Source organism: Cinclus cinclus, chromosome 2 (genome assembly GCF_963662255.1).
Source record: "Cinclus cinclus chromosome 2, bCinCin1.1, whole genome shotgun sequence".
Classification (NCBI taxonomy): Eukaryota; Metazoa; Chordata; class Aves; order Passeriformes; family Cinclidae; genus Cinclus; species Cinclus cinclus.
Genome location: NC_085047.1, coordinates 32589882 through 32606118, shown reverse-complemented (window position 1 = coordinate 32606118; position 16237 = coordinate 32589882). Strand labels below are relative to the sequence as shown.

The 16237-nt window shown below is 47.7% G+C and overlaps 1 protein-coding gene across 1 annotated transcript in view; it reads right to left on the bottom strand.

Moving 5' to 3' along the window:
* The window catches only part of CAPN5 (calpain 5), a 35023-nt gene extending 20457 nt beyond the window's left edge, over nucleotides 1-14566 (bottom strand). The window contains exon 1 of the mRNA XM_062513837.1: nucleotides 14405-14566. Within this exon, the coding sequence (XP_062369821.1) occupies nucleotides 14405-14566 (162 nt within the window). The remainder of the gene's footprint in view (nucleotides 1-14404) is intronic.
* Between the last annotated feature and the right edge of the window lie 1671 nt (nucleotides 14567-16237).

Here is a 16237-nt window from a genome sequence, read left to right as displayed (position 1 = left end):
ACAGGGCCACAAAATGGTTTGGGTTGGAAGGGATCTTTTAAAGACCATCTAGTCCAAGTCCCTGCAATAAGTGGGGATGTCATCAACTGGATCAGGTTGCTCAGAGCCCAGTCCAACCTGATCTCGAATGTTTCCTGGGGCTGGGACATCGATCACCTCTCCAGGCAAGCTGTGCCAGTGTCTGACCACACTCATTGTAAAATACTCCTTCCTTATAGGTAGCCTAAATCAACTCTCCTTCAGTTTAAAACCCCTACTCCTTGTCCTATCACAACAGGCCCTGCTAAAAAGTGTGTCCCCATCTTTCTTTAAGACTTTTTCAGGTACTGAGAAACTGCAGTAAGGTCTGTCCGGAAGTGTCAAGTGGGGCTACCACGCTTCCCTGCAGAAGGCCACACACCACACTCAAGCCTGGGGACTGAGTCTAGTTCCAGTGGACTCCCAGTGATCCTAAGCACAGAATCACCAAATCATCATGGTTATAAGGAATTTCTGGGTATCATCCAGTCCACACCCCCTAATCAGAGCAGGGTCAGCCATAGCAAGTTGCTCAGGGCTGTGTTCAGTCAGGTTTTGAATATCTCCAGGAACTGAGACTTGCAACCTCTCTGGGAAGCCTGTGCCAGTTTTTGGATCAACCTCACAGTATAAAGACTTTTCTCTTGCTTAAATGGAATTTCCCGATTTTCAGTTTGCACACACTGTCTCTTGTACTGTCACTGGGCACCACTGAAAAGTCTGGCTGTCTCTCCTTCATTCCCATCTATCCGGTATTTATGGACACTGTTAAGACTCCCCTGAGCCTTCTCTTCTCCAGAGTGAAGAATCACAGAATCATTAAGAAGACCTCTAAGATAATGGAATCCAGCCATTAACCCAGCACTGCCAAGTCCACCACTAACTCACATCTCTCAGCACCACACCTGTACCTTTCTTGAACATTTCTAGGGATGGTGATTCCATCACTTCCCTGGGCAGTCTGTTCCAATGCTTGTGCACCCTTTCAGTGAAGAAATTTTTCTTAATAGCCAGTCCTTGTAAAGGGGAAGGCAGCACTGCCTCCTTGTTCTAATGCTGTGGAACTGATTCTATCAGGATGAGTCTCATTCATGGGTCAGTCTCCCCAGCAAAACTCTCTGGGAAGGTTTGCCATATTGCCTAGACTGGAGGTTACCAATATTAAATTACTTGGATCCTTCAGTCCCTATTGATGCTGCTGAGTTTCCCCTCATACATTTTGTACCTGGTCTAAACTGTGTGGCCTCAATCCACTGGGATGACATCCCCTGTATTTCCTGGCTGTACAGAGGTGGGAGCCAAGGACCCATTTCCAAGGCACTGCTTCAGCCAGGCTGCAATGCCCCAGGATTGCATGGAGCACAGCGGGGCCCCGGTGTGTGATGCAAAGCACACTTGGAGCCATGGAGCACCATGGCCATGTGCAGAGGTGGTTGATGAACAAGATACCAGTGGGAGCTAGGTCAAAAAGCCAATAAAAGCTTTGGAACATTTAGTGCTCCTTTTCCTGTGAAAAGTGCTGGAAGTGATAAGGAGCTTCTTCTGCACCAGATGGAATTACAGGGCCTGGGATTTGCATGTGCAAAGAGAGGAGAGAAGCAGAGATTCCCTGGTCAGAGAAGGCAATGACCTTGGTTTCCTCCCCTCCCTACCAGAACCCAGGTAAACAACAACATTTATCCAGGCAGCAAACACCACGTCACCCTCCCAGCACCACAACCCCGAGAGGGGAGGTCAGCACACCAACATCTACACCCACACACACCCCAGGGCCATCTGGGTTCAGGCTTCAGCCACCACAAAAGCAGCTCAAACTGCCTCTTGCCTCCTGAGGCTCCAGCAGACAGGAACTTCCATCCTGTCCTTCATCCATCACAGCCAGATTCTGGGTCCTGTTGCTCCTAGTCTGGACACAGATGGAGCACATGAAGGAACAGGGAGGGGAAGCCAAAAGCTATGGCTGCAGGGAAGCTATGACTTTATTGTGTGGTTCTTAACTCTACCTTGGCCAAGGGAGTCATCCATGTCTCTTTACCCCCAAGGAGAACCTGTTTTGGAGGATCCCAAAACTCACAAAATCACTGAGGCTGGAAAAGCCCCTAAGATAACCAAGTCCAATCATTAATCCAACATTTCCATGTTGACCACTAGATCATGTTCCCAAGTGCCACACACACATGTTCTTTGAACGCTTCTGGAGATGGTTATTCCAAGGATCCTAAGCACCATTAGAGATGATCTGCCCTTCCTAAAACTGTCTGCTGAAATGCCTGCTGAGCTACAGGCAACAAAATACAATTTAGAGAAAGCCTATGTGGATGGTTCCATGGAAAGATTCAGACTGATAACACAGAGAGGGCCAAAATAGTGATTCAAAGTGGTGATTCATATTCTCCCTCCTCCAATGGATGTGAGACAGAGGTAGAGATCAGAGCCAGAGCAGGTCTCTGTCAATGAAGGGCTGATTGCAGATGTCGGGCTTGTAAGAGCCCAGACTGAGACAAGTTCATTAGGAAAAAATCTGAGCCCAGATTTTTGAAGTTCATTAGGAAAAAGAAGCCCACAAAAAACAAAACAAAACCACCAAAAACAAAACAAAAAAACCCACCACCACCCAGTCAGAGCAATTATCTTGCACTTTTTTCTTCCCACCCAAAAATATGTGGTCTTTCCCTCCTCTCTCTCTTTTGGGACACTTTCCCAAAACATACACAATTTTCTTACAAATGCATTTAAAGCAACAAATATCTTCCTCACCTTTTTCAGCCAGTCCAATTCCACACAGGGTTGTAAGGAGAAAATCACTTTCTAATTTGCTTTATAACTGGTGACTGTTTTACCATAAAGGTTTCCCAGTGCAGGTTTCTGAGATTCAGATTCAGTAGGGATCTGGAACATGTCAAACCAGATGTGGGCAGGGAAAAAGCTATGGCAGGAGGAGGAATAATCATGGGAGATACAACATCTGCTGCATGCCTGGACCATTTTTTGCTAACAAGATTTTGTAAGGAACAGACTAGACTAAATTCACTGCAGAGCCTGGCTGTTTCAGAACAATGCCTTCACTCAGACTTGCAGAATCAGCAAAATAATCTATTAGCATAGCTGCACTTCCTCCTTGCCTTCTGGGCAACTGGGAACTGAAAGGATCCTGTCTTAAATGTCACTCACACAGACACGAGAGCAAGAGGCACCCAAGCATGGTGAGCAACAGTGACACAGCAGACACAAAGGTTACTGCCACTGGGATGTGATTTTGCAAAAGGGGGAATGAATAAAATTTGCATGAGGGTGACAGGGGGAAGGGAAATGGGATGAATTTAGAATACCAGGGGTCTATGCTTTCAGATGGATTAATATAGGAACATGGAATCATGGAATGGTGTGGGTTGGAAAAGACTTTAAAGATCACCTCTCGCCTACCTCCTGCCATGTGCAGGGACACCTTCCACTGGACCAGGTTGCTCAAACCCCATCCAACCTGGCCTTGAACACTTTCAGAGATGCAGCAGCCACAGCTTCTCTGGGCAAACTGTTCCAGTGCCTCACCACTTTCGCTATAAAAATTGTGTTGTTATATCTACTTTTTATCTATTATTTTTTTGTTTAAAACCATTGTCCCTTGTCCTGTCACTACAGGCTTTACTAAAAAATATATACTTGGGAGATCAGCTTCATACACATGGAAGGGTAGGCTTGGTTGGGAGTATCTACACCCCACAGAACTGTTTGTGGGGGTTTGTATTGCCTCAGTCAGGCATCCCTAATGCTAATCCACTAACAGTATCTCAGTATGTACACATTCATATTGCTATCAGCTCTCACACTATGCAGAGGGCACTGGACACTCCACCCACAGCAAACAGGACTTGCTTGTGAAGGGAGGCATCCAAAAACACACACTCCCCACAAGCTCCTTGACTCAGTTCATGTACCACAGCACCACGCAGTGGCATTTGTTCTGGCACCAGGAAGAGCGGGGGCAGAGGTAAATAAGATCTAAAGGTCAATTTGCAGAACCTTGACAGGTCCCTGTGCAGTTTTATCTCCCTGGTATCCAAAGTACAAAGGCACCCAAAAAAGGATAAAGCAATGAGAAGTGGAGAGACACAAGACGCTGTAAGAGTACTGCACTTCCCCAGGAGCAGATGGAGAGGGATTGGAAGGAGAATGGCACAAGTACAGAGAGCCCAGACCTGTCATTCCTCCCACATGCCCTTTCCAGGAATGCACTCTTGGGAAGTCTCACCATTTACTCCACCCAGGACTTCTTCAGCCTCTACCCAGGCAAGACGGATGCAGAGGCTGGCACACCCTGGCTTTTAGCATCACCACACATCCAGACACAGCCCTCCCCAGGCCATCTCTCCCACAGCAAGTGCCTTTGTCTGGTTGCAAAGCCACTAAGAAAAAAAAATACTTTCTGGATACCAACAGCCCCGAGGTCTGCAGAAGTCACTGCCAAAGCAGGAAAGTCTTTACATGGCTCCAAGCAGTGAGGTGATGTGCCACAGGTCACCCCCATCAAGAGGCAGAAGTAAGCGGTCCCTCTGGGTTTCCAGTCCCAGCACAACCCAGTCACCAGGGGAACCATCCTTCCTTCGTAGAAATTATGTCACCTGGCTCCCTTTCATGCTGCATCACCTGAGCCAGCCAGACCCTTACAGCTGCACACAACTGCACACAACTGCAGTCTTGAGATGTGGAGAGGGCAGTGGGCAAATGCAGCTCTCAGAGACGGCTCCACCTGGATCTCCTTCCCTAAATCCTGGTCCATGTAGGCACAGGCTCTAGGGAGCTACACCAGAGAGGTGGAGGAAGAGGACAAAATCAAGCTCCCAAGGTTGTTTAACACCCTCTGACAGATACACCTCTCTGACCCAGCACAGTGCTGCTGGCCACCTTTGCCCAAGCTCCCCCATCCTCCATCATATCCCAGTTCTGTGCTCTCCTATAGATCACATTTGATCAGCATCCCTTGGGAAGGACTTGCAGGGTGAACCAACCCTGGTGTGGCAGTATGGTGAGTTTAAAATACACCCACACTCCAAAACCTGTCCTCTCACATGGCACACCATGCTCTCAGTTGCTCCAGCACTTCTAGTTGTGGGGTTTAGCCTCAAGCAGAGGAACTGCTTTGGCTTGAAACTATAAGCATCAAGCCCCAGAACTGGAGGATCACGGTCATGCAGATACAAATGAGGGGCAACAAACCACAGGCAGGAGCCCTGAGGATGCTCCCCATCTTGCACCACTTTTAAGCCATCAGTCCCCACCCTGGAGGATGCAGAGGTGGGGCCATGCTGGTGGAAAGGGAGAAGCCTTTTCAAGTAAGTCCTGCTGTGAAAAACTACAGTATTTCAGGAGGAATGGTCCAAACCCAGCCATTCACCACAGAGCTAATATGAAATTCTGGAGCAAGCTGATGTGGCCACAAGCTCAGCTGTACTGTTTCTGCCTCCAAGCAACACAATTCATCAACCGCCCTACCTGAATCCCAAATCCTATGTCCCACTGAAAGCTAATCTTCTAAAACAGGATTTAGAAATCTAAATTGTCCAGGGTTTTTTTTGTTGTTTTTTGTTTGTTTTTAATTAGCCTAAGAGTCAAGTTATTGATGGGAGAAGAAGAATTGGAAGCTGCAAAGGAAAACTACCTCCACACACCATTGTGCCTATCTGAGATCAAAATCTCCAAACTGCTTGTTTGCTTTCTGTGGGGACACACCCCCTTGAGCCATACTCTCTCCATTTCCTTGTCCCAGGGCAAGGAAATACCCTTTGGTTTGTGATTGTGTCCCATTCATAGCACCTCCATTCAAAAACAGGACTTGACCTCACCATGATCTAAATTAATCCCTGACTATGCAATGATGATGAAAAATGAGGTTATCATGAGTTTAAGCCATTTAAAGAAACTCCTTTCAGCCCACGCCTATTCTGGTTATTCATACACTGGGTGTAGCTTTACAAACAGAATCCTGTTTTATGAGAAAACCACCCTCTAGAGATGGGGAATCATGAGCTTCTGCTAACTAGGAGAAGGGACACTAATTCTTATGTAACACTGTCAGTGGCATCTGCATCAGACCACAGTCAAAATTTAACTATCCATGACACTCTCCATTAAGATGGTTTGTTCAACCTTTTCCTTTTTGGATGGGGACTCGGAGGAATGCACCACTGAGCAGTGGCTTCTACCCCAAGATCCAGAAATATCAAAGAAGCATTGTTTTATATTTCCACTCATACACACTCACAAACTCACACACACACACTCTCTTCATTTTTTATTTTCCTTTTGCAAGAGGCAGCACCATGGCTGATCAAGTCTTTGCAGGGGCTTCAGTGAAAGACACAGGAATGCCTGCCCTTAACACAGGCAAATCACTCCAAAATCCCATCCTCTCTGAGGGCTCAAAGATTAGAGCTCACAGACAGTGCAGAAACTCCCAGCTTGCACCAAGATTAAAAGCCTTGGCTGATTCACAGCATGCATCCAGCTCTGGGACCCCCACATAAGGAGGACATGGACCTTGCTTGCTGGAACAAGTCCAGAGGAGACCACAAAGATGCTCAGAGGGCTGAAGCAGCTCTGCTATGAAGACAGGCTAAGAGAGATAGGGTTGTGCAGTCTGTAGACAAGAAGGATCCAAGGAGACCTTAGAGCTCCTTCCAGTGCCTAAAGCAGCTCCAAGACAGCTGGAGAGGGACTTTTGACAAGCACAAGAAGTAACAGGACAGGGAAAAATGGCTTGAATGGCTTTAAACTGAATAAAATCAGGTTTAAGTTAGAAAGAAATTCTTTCCTGTGAGGGTGGCAAGGCACTGGCACAGGTTTCCCAGACAAGCTGCGGATTCCCCGTTGCCATTGCTGAAGCCTGAAACAAGAGGCTGTGAACTGCTGACCAAAGAACAAAGGGCACCTGTGTCCTGTCCATGTGACCAGACACTCAGAGACTCTCCAGGCTTTCCCATGCTTGGACTGTGAGAGGATAAAAAGCTAAGGTTCCCTTTGCTCGGGGTCCCTCCTCAGAGGCACCAGCTCAGGCCATTTTTCTGTCACCTGCACCAAGATGAAATAATTTTAATGATACATATGTCTGAGACTCTGTTATGGGAAAGCAGGGGTCACAGTATGGAAACCTGGTCTGACTGTGAGTGTAGGGAGTCAAGTGGGGCACACACTTCTCCCTGAAGCTGCCTGCTACAAGGGGGTTTTGGTCCCAGCTTGGGTGGTGGGAGTGTGACTGCCAGAGTGGCTCCTGGATGGCTGGATATGGAAGTTTCCTTAACACTGAGCAACCAGGTCTAGTGGAAGATGTCTCTCCCATGGCAGGGAGGTTGAGACTAGGTGATCTTGAAACCAAACCACTCTGCGGTTCTATGATAAGTACCTCTGTAATTGCTCTGCAGGTGGAATGTGCCCCTCCAGGACCCCAGAGCCCAGTCTGGGAGGATTTGCACATTTCCTCCCACGGAGCTCAGAGGCAGTGGATGCCCAGGACTCCTTTCTGCGACACCCTCTGCTATTGTTCTGCTCTTCCTCATTACCAATACAATAATTTATTGTCACCAACACGAAGCTGCACTAAGAAGCACACAATGAATCTAATCCAGGGATTTTACTGTCGCTTTTGCTTTTAAGGCCATGTCCTTCTGATGCTGAGGACAGAGCAGACTGGCTGGAAATTTCTTATCGAAGGCTGCAATAGTGCCAAGCAGCTTATCAAGTCCAGTCCTCACTGGGGCTAAGGGGGAGAGTGTGCTTGCCTGGCACCATGAGGCTGTGGCCCTGGGAGGATCTGGCAAGACCTGCTGGAATGCAGCCAGGGTCAGCATCGTCCCTAATGAGAGTAGAGACCTTTTAAAATAAGTACAAATAATAACAATTAATCTATTGTTCATCCTTGAGGGATGGGGTAGCCTATGAATGGCTTAAAAATGTAAAAACAAGGTCAATTCAGAGATTGAATTAAATAATGACTAAATCCTTTCCTGGCAAGGAACAGCCAGACTGGCAATCAGCTCAAGTTTTACTGAAAACAGCAGATAAATTAACAGGCGAGTGGCTCATAAATTCTTAAAGTGAGAAATGCAAAGGTCTTGAAGGATTTTAACCCCTGTGATGGACCCCAGACAGAGTCTGTTGACTCTTCAGAGGAGATGATCCCTCAGTCAATCCAGCAGCACGGAGGAGCCCCAGCATCAACACTAACCCCAAGCATTCTTTGGGTGACACCAAAACTGAGAGACACAGGCCAAGACACTGCAAAAAGCTCAGTAAATACACACCTGGAGTGCAGAAGTTAGTATTTTAATGTTTCTGGAAGAAACACCTCCAAGTGGGGCACCAGTGGGTTTTTGCACCCAGTTGTCACTGCCAGTGTAAGTGCCTTCCTGCTAAACTCTTGGTGAGCTTCAGAGAGCAAAGAACTGCAAGAACCTAACCTCTGTCTTCCCCATTATCTTCACTCTTGTGTTTTTGACAGCTTCCCAGCCTGTACTACACACTGGGGAAAATATCTTTTAATGCAGAAACTTGTGGGCAGTGAAGTGCTGGTCCTGCTTTTAGTGAATTAGTTCATTGACTCCTTTCCCATTCCAGGAAACCCCCAAGGGGAATGATTGTATAATCCTCACTCAGCAAGATAAAAGAGCTAAGTGCTTAATAATGTAAAGGAAAGTGAACCTAAGAGATGCTCTCCCATCCTGCAACACCTCAATCAAAGACAACAGCATCCAGTTCAAGAGACAATGGACATAATGTATCCTGCATAATAGGACAGGGGAGAATGGCTTTATGGTGATTGGATATTAGGAAGGAATTCTCCTCTGTGAGGGTGGTGAGACACTGGATCAGGTCGTCCTGAGAAGCCGTGGTTGCCCCATTCCTGGAAGTGCTGAAGGCCAGGCTGGATGGGACTCTGAACAATCTGATCTAGTGGAAAGTGTCTCTGCCCAGGCAACTAAAGGATCTTTAGGATCCCTTCCAACCCAAACCATTCTATGTGAATAGACAAAATTCCTACATACAAGTAATGGTAGATATATACCAGTCAGGGAATGGTTATTGAAAAATCCTATTTTCTTGGTTTCTAAAACAAGATTTCTCTTGTCTGTCTGGGAAAAAAAACAACTCAGGGCTGTGACTGAGAGCATGTCTCCCCAGTGCCATAATAGGGCTGAAAATGCCATGCCCTAAGATCTCCCGCTTCCACAACCTTTCCCAAAACACCTGGCTTCTCTCCCCCACAACTACGCTCTCAGGCTTTCCCCTCCAAATGACATTGTCCTCATCCATACAAAATAATATTACCATTTAGCAAGAATCTACCTTTATGCTCTTCAATCAGTGACAATCTCTCCTGACAATTAATTCCTGCAGAGATAATTCAGCGCTTGCAAGTAAATACTGGAGAGAGATAAAAATACTGAGAAACAGGCATGGAGGGAAAAACACTTCCCCTGAAGATTGGGAGGGTGTAGACTTTAGCCAAGAGAGTTTATCTGCTGGTTGCAACCAGCCAGGCTTGAACTCACAGTGCAGGGATGAAGCTCAGGCTCAACAACAACAACTATGCATCACCTCGAGCCACACAGTCACTGTGACAACAGCTGGCTTGGAAACCCTTGTGTTTGTCACAGCTTCTTGTTACAGCCCCTTTGGCAGAGCTCAGCATGGAGATCCCACCTGGGGCCCTCCAAGGGTCTTTGGGATCTCATGTCCCAGCCACTCAGCATCTTACGGATGACCATGAGGTGCTCCTGAAATGGCCTGCAGCACAATGCTGTGGACAGGAATGCACTCAGCACACAGCATCCCACCTGCCTCCCAGAACAGAGAGGAAAAAAACATCTCCATGCTCAACCTTGCTCCCTGGGAAGAGCTGAAGGACCAGAGCATGCAGCTCATGTAGTACAACACCACACCTGTGTATGATGTAAGCCTCTCACCAGGCTTAATTTGTTTCCCACATGTGCAGTGATGCCCAAATTTTTCCTGGGTGCTGACATGTCCAAGCAGCAGGTCATAACTTGGTGGGCTGAACCTGAATCAAGTGGCCCTCTTGCTGCAGAGAGAACACAAGCCCTAGGTAAAGCCCAGAGGTATTAAAGGCAGACACTAATCAAAGCCTGTAGCAATCCCATGGCAGCACTGGAAGAACTCTGTACCCAAGAAGAGAGCTTGGGACAGTGATGATTAGAAGAGATTAACTTTTTTTCCCACAGGGTAGATGAGTCTCTTCTACCTTAGACAAGCATTGTTTTTTCCACAGGGGATCAACAGACACAGCAGATGCCCCAAATCTCCCCTTAATTTTGCCGTTCATCCTGCACCTCATCCATCCCCTTCTACTCATCTTTGTGCCACCCCTTCTTATTCATCCCCTTCCCAAAAATCCAGACCAGCTCACCCAATGCACAGGCCAAACCTCCCGCTTCCAAGGTGCACTTCCAGCATTCCTGTCTCAAAAGGAGAGGGCAAAACTCAGAACTTGAGGATCAGGCTGACATTTCCACTGGGAGTGGTACTACCTGCCTGGGTACAGATCTCCCCATCCTTCTCACAGCAGCATACAGAGCACAAGGGAAAGAAGTTTCAAGCAAGGTGTTGGGATTTGGGCTAAGATCAAAAGTTCCATTTAATTTCTAATGCAACAGCTGAGTGCTGCTGCCAAAAGGAGCTGCTGATACTGCCCGAGTGATCTCCAAAATCTGCTTTGGCTAGACCACAAGCAGCCAGCTTGGTTTTTAAGTGGATTCACTGAGCAGGGCTCTTCAGGACCCCCTTCCCTGCTTGGGCTGATGCTGTGGTTTCCCTCTCTCTGAAGCACTCCAGCAACTGGTGTTCTGGCTTTGCCAGGCTGCATCACGGAGGCATCCAGCAAACAACCACCGGAGCCAAAACACGATTAGAGGGCTCAAACAGCTGCTCCCTCTGCAAAGATCTGGCATCCAGAGCAGGGCTGGAGGCCAAGGGAAGCAGGGAGGGAGGGAGGACACCCTGCTGGAAATAATAAGGCTGAGCCCGTTCCAGGAAAGGCTGCAGTGCCGGATGCAGGAGGAAGGTGAAGCAAAACAGCCTGAGCGGGAAGGGACCCGAGCTGTTCCTCAGCCTCTCCTTTTCCCCTCTGCCCAGAGAAACCTCAAGCAAAAGGGAAAGCAGTGCAGAGATTGGGGGTTTTGTTGTTTAGTTTGGTTTCTTTTGCCAAAGCATCCTCCACTGGGAGTGCATGTAGGAACAGAGAGGATGCTGGAAGAATATTTGGGAAGGTAGAGATGCACCCACGGAGGACAGACTGTTTAGATCCATACTAGCACCATGGAAGCATACAGAAAAAAGATCCTGGCTCTGCCAAAGCGCATTCCCAGCACCCCAGAGAGTTCACTAGGGTTACTTTTCACTTGCAAGTGCTTTATCTGAAAAATCACAGAATGGTTTAGGTTAGGAAGGACCTTCAAGATCTAGGATCTAGTTCTGATGGCCCTGCTGTGGCCAGGAACAACTTCCATTCGACCACATTGCTCAAAGCCCATCCAATCTGGCCTTGAACACTTCCAGGGATAGAGCAGTTACAGCTTCTCAGGGCTTTACCATTTATCTCCTTCGTCTGATTTCTTTCTGTAGATCACAAGTGAGAACTTTTCTGAGAAAGCAAGTGGTTGTTTTGAATACTGGGCAGCTTTTTCCATTCTCCACCCACTCTGTTCTCACAGCAAAGCTAGAGACATGATGAGCTCTTACGTTTTAACACAGTTTTAGCTGAAACTCTCCAAAACAGCCCATGGTCATGGCCCTGAGAGATAAAAGTGTGTACACACCATCCCTTCCCTGAAGATAGTATCCCTGGGACTGGGGACTCCATTTCTTGGTAAGGAAATCCCAAAAACAGCATCTGCCAAAAGCTGGCAGTATCACTACTTGCTTTTTTCTGAAAGAGATTTAACTGTGACTCCCTAAGAGAAGATTTGCTGGTTGTAATAGAAACAAGATGCTGTCATTTAATAACTGCACCATGCCATTCAATAGCACACAAGCAGAACAGTTGATTTAAACTTCATGGACATTTTGGACTCTACTGAATCCTGCATTAACTTGGAAAAGCTGATAGTGATTGCTTTCTTGCACAACATGTTGGGATTTTTCCTGGACTCTCTCCCTCTGAAAGCCAGTATGAATTCAGGCAGAATCAGGTCCAGCAACTAAAAATGTCAGTTTGCATTGTCTGCTGGCACAAAGCAATTCTCCCCATTAAATTTAGTTACTTCTGTTAAAATGAACAATTGAGAGAAAAAAATAGAGAAATGCTTTTGAGAAAGAGGCTTCTTGAAACTTTAGCAGCAAACAGGGCAGGCATGAGCTCAAATTCTTTTTTTTAATGGTGATTTTGTGGTCAAGGCAGCTGAGTAGGTCTGATCAAACAATCCTACCAGCCAGTGGCATCATGAGTCTGCTACTGCTCAGCATGCATTCCTGCTGGCACCCAAATTTCTGGCAAAGTTCCCTTCATCTGGTGCAGAGACAGCAAGACAAGGACTACCTCTATGTCTTGTTAAGCCTCAGGACTTTGCTGGCACATGGGACCCATTTCCAGCCTCCATTCCCACTGACATCACATGCCAGAAAGAGTCCTGGTCCAACATTTTATGTTAATTGCTTTAAGAGTCCCCTCCTACCCAAACAGTTCTATGATTCTATGAAACTGCAGAGCTGGGTGGCTGGAAAAGGTCTGAATTCACTCCATGCTTCAGCAGGGATGGGTTGGGACTAGGTGAGCATGACACCTTGCAGGTGAGGTTCAGAAAGCTTTCTTAGAAAGATCTCATGCTCTGAAGACCAAGGCAGTGAAAGGATAATGCCTGTCTGAACACCAAGGGCTGCGAGATGAAGGCCAGAAAAGCAGATGGAGAAAAGCTCTGAGATGCTCAGCAGAACACAAGCAATCTTTGTCCCTCTACAAAGGGATCCAACCTTCTGTCTTTAGATATGGGGCTGAAGTAATGTGTGTGACCTGAGTGCAAACCAGCAAGAGGGTCTCAAACACATCCCCACCTTTTACTCCCAGAGAAAGTTGTTTAGAAAGTCTCAGCTATCATCTGTCTGCTGTATAAATGGGATGTGCAAGGTGTGTTCACGTTGGCCCCCAGAGTGAGACGAAGCCATGGTTAGCCCTGTCTTCAGAAGGCAGCTGTGCACAAAGCCTCTTTTCCTTCCAGAAGACAAGGGGAATAAACTAAAACACAGGACTTTGCACAAATCCAGTGTCCAGGCAGAGCCAGAGTGGAAGACAAAGGCAGAGCAGAGGGAAGCAGGGCCTCCTCCCACAAGGAGTCTGGTGGGATGCTGGGGGGCTCAGTCCTTCTGGCCACACAACATGAGTCAGTTCAGCTCCATCTATCCCTTCACACAAAGCCTTTTGTCCACCCCCCTCCAGACTGCCCTCACCCAGACAGACATAGCACTGTCTTGTGGAAAGCCAGCTGATTTTCTGGGCTGTCAGCGGGGGCAAAGACAATGATGGCAGCTCAGGCAACCCTACAACACTCAAATGCCACCAAGTCATGTGTGGAAAAGAACGGGCTGGGCACAGAGGGATGCTGGAGGGAGGAAGGAAGGCAGGAAGGAAGGCAGGAAGGAAGGCAGGAAGGAAGGCAGGAAGGAAGGCAGGAAGGCAGGAAGGAAGGAAGGAAGGAAGGAAACCCAGGTGTGTGAGATGCTGGGATACTGCCACTCCCCAACCACAATTATCACTGCTGCCTGGGACTCCTCGTGCTTCAGGGCAGTCAGAGCACTGCTCTCAGTCAGCTCCAAGCAGACAGCCATAAAAAGACATGCAAATTTCCCATAGTGCCATCAGGTCCTGATATATATCCTTTGAGCTGGCACTGAGGGCAGCAGAAGAGGGACTGGTAACACTGGGGACAGGCAATGTTACCCCCAGCCTCCCGCAACCTGCCTTCATGACAGACAGAGCAGCATGGAGGAGAGGCAGAGGACAAGGTTTTTGCACAGAAGAGGAAGGATGGGTACGACCACCCTCTCCCCCAAAGATCCCAAAACCACCTCACCTACCCAAACCTTATCTTCTTTTCCCTTTCCAATTGGTACACAGCACCAACCCAGCTGCAAACCATCTCTCTGGTTTATGCATGGGGAAACTGAGCCACAGAAAAACCTCCTTTGTTCTTGGACCTCACTGGATGCAGAAGAGCTTCGACCTGAGTGCAGAAGGTCTTCCTGGCACCCTAGAGGCTCAGGTCTGGCTGCTGGGGAGAGGAGATGTCGACTGGGGCTTGACAGCCTTGGTGAAGCATTGTTAGGAATGCCTGAGAGCAGAGATGGTAGAAAGCAGTGTTGAGGGGCAAGGGGAGGGTGCACTTACTTTGGGTCGCTTCCACTGGATACCCTGGATCCTTGACTTGTAGAAGAGGGAATCGTCGTTGGCAGGGAAAAGCGGGTCCTCAAAGAGCTGCTTCCGCCGCTGGCACTCCTTCTTCAGGGAGGTGTAGCGCTGGTTCTCGTACGGCTTCACTGAGGAAAACATCCTTCCCCACCGGCTCTGGAGGACAGGCAGAGCAGGAATGAGACAGGACACGGTCTGGCCAGGGACACTCAATCCTCCTCTGCAGCATTTGAGTGGCAGCACCAAGACATCGCAGCTGAAGACAACCACCTCTGAGCCCAAGCGTACCTTGGTCAGCCCCCAGGGTTGGGACTCCCATTTACCCCTCGAGCCAGCCAAACAACACCAACCATAGCAGTGGATAATAGCTGGTGTCCTGCTTCTTAACAAATCCGTAACTCATCTGGGAGAAACACAGCCCTCGGAGGCAAAGGAGGAAAAGACACCCCCTGCATGATGGGTGTGCACAGCTGTGGGGGCTGAGCTCTACCCAGAGCACCCCCACCATGGAGCCTCAGCTCACAAAACGGCGCATTTCATGGTTTTGTCAGAGACGCCAATTTCTCAGCAGACTTTATCAGATGGGGTTTTAATTAAAAAAAAAAAAAAAAAAAAAAAAGATCTCCTGGCAGAGCACCACGTGTTTCTGGATTAATTATTCCTTCCTGACAAGCGTCTTCCTTCCAGGACAGAGATGTGAATTTAGCAATCCAGACAGCAGGAAACCATTGCTCAAATGCCCCCCCAGAGAGAGATCAGCACCTCTCCATCACTGCTGCATCACCCCTTTGGTCTTTTGGTCTTTTGGTCACTGGGTACCAACCCCTTTGGTCAGGCACAAGGAAAAGGGGAGTTCTGCATAGCTCCCCACTACCTAATCACAGACTTTTTTCAAAACTCCTTCCCTAAAGTTCCTCTGTATTTATTTATAACAGCCATGTACAATCCTTATCTCTTCCCAAAACGGGATGTCATTTTTCAAAAGTTGATCATTAGTGACCTCAGTCTGGAAATGTCTAGTGTACTTCCGTAAAGAAATGGGAATGTGTGTGCCACATAACCATGAAAGCATGGAATCACTGAGGTTGGAAAAGACCTCTAGGATCACCTATGCCAGTTGTTAACTCGGCACTGCCAAGTCCACCACTAAAGCACATCCCTAAGTGACATAATCTCAGCTTTAGTCTCCATCATGGTAAAACTAAGGATCCAGTGGGTGGATGCATCCAGCAAGCTGACCTCTCACCCCTCCTAGTGAGACATATAGAAACCATATGCCTGTTGTGTTATCATAACATGTGGTAGGATAATGACATGGCAGTAATGGCTAATTGGAAGCAGATAATTTGTAAACATCCAAAATCCCAAGGATTATACGATCACTTATGGTTGGCACCAATTTAAGTAGCAGTGTCACATCCCTTGTTAATGAACCACTAGGATTAGCTGAAGGAAAGCAGGTGTCTGAGAGCTAAGCTAATGCCCATTCTGGTGCTCCAGGAGCACTGCCCATCCAGCCAGCCTTTTCTCCTCTGGAAGAGAGAAAAACACTTCACTTATGGAAATCTGAAGAGCAAAGCACAGGTTTTAATTGACAACATTTATCATCTTGATTAGAAGCACAAGTGCTCATCAGTCAGAGCTTAAGTGAACTCAAAATAATCCTTTTGCTCGCTGCTCCACAGGTCTGTGCTACTGAGGAGGAGTTGCAAAAGCAGCTCCTGGGGATTTTCTCCCTCCCATCAATACCAGATGCTTCGCAGCATCCCAGGTGCTGCAAAGAGGCCCAAGTGCATCACCTGCCCTCAGAAA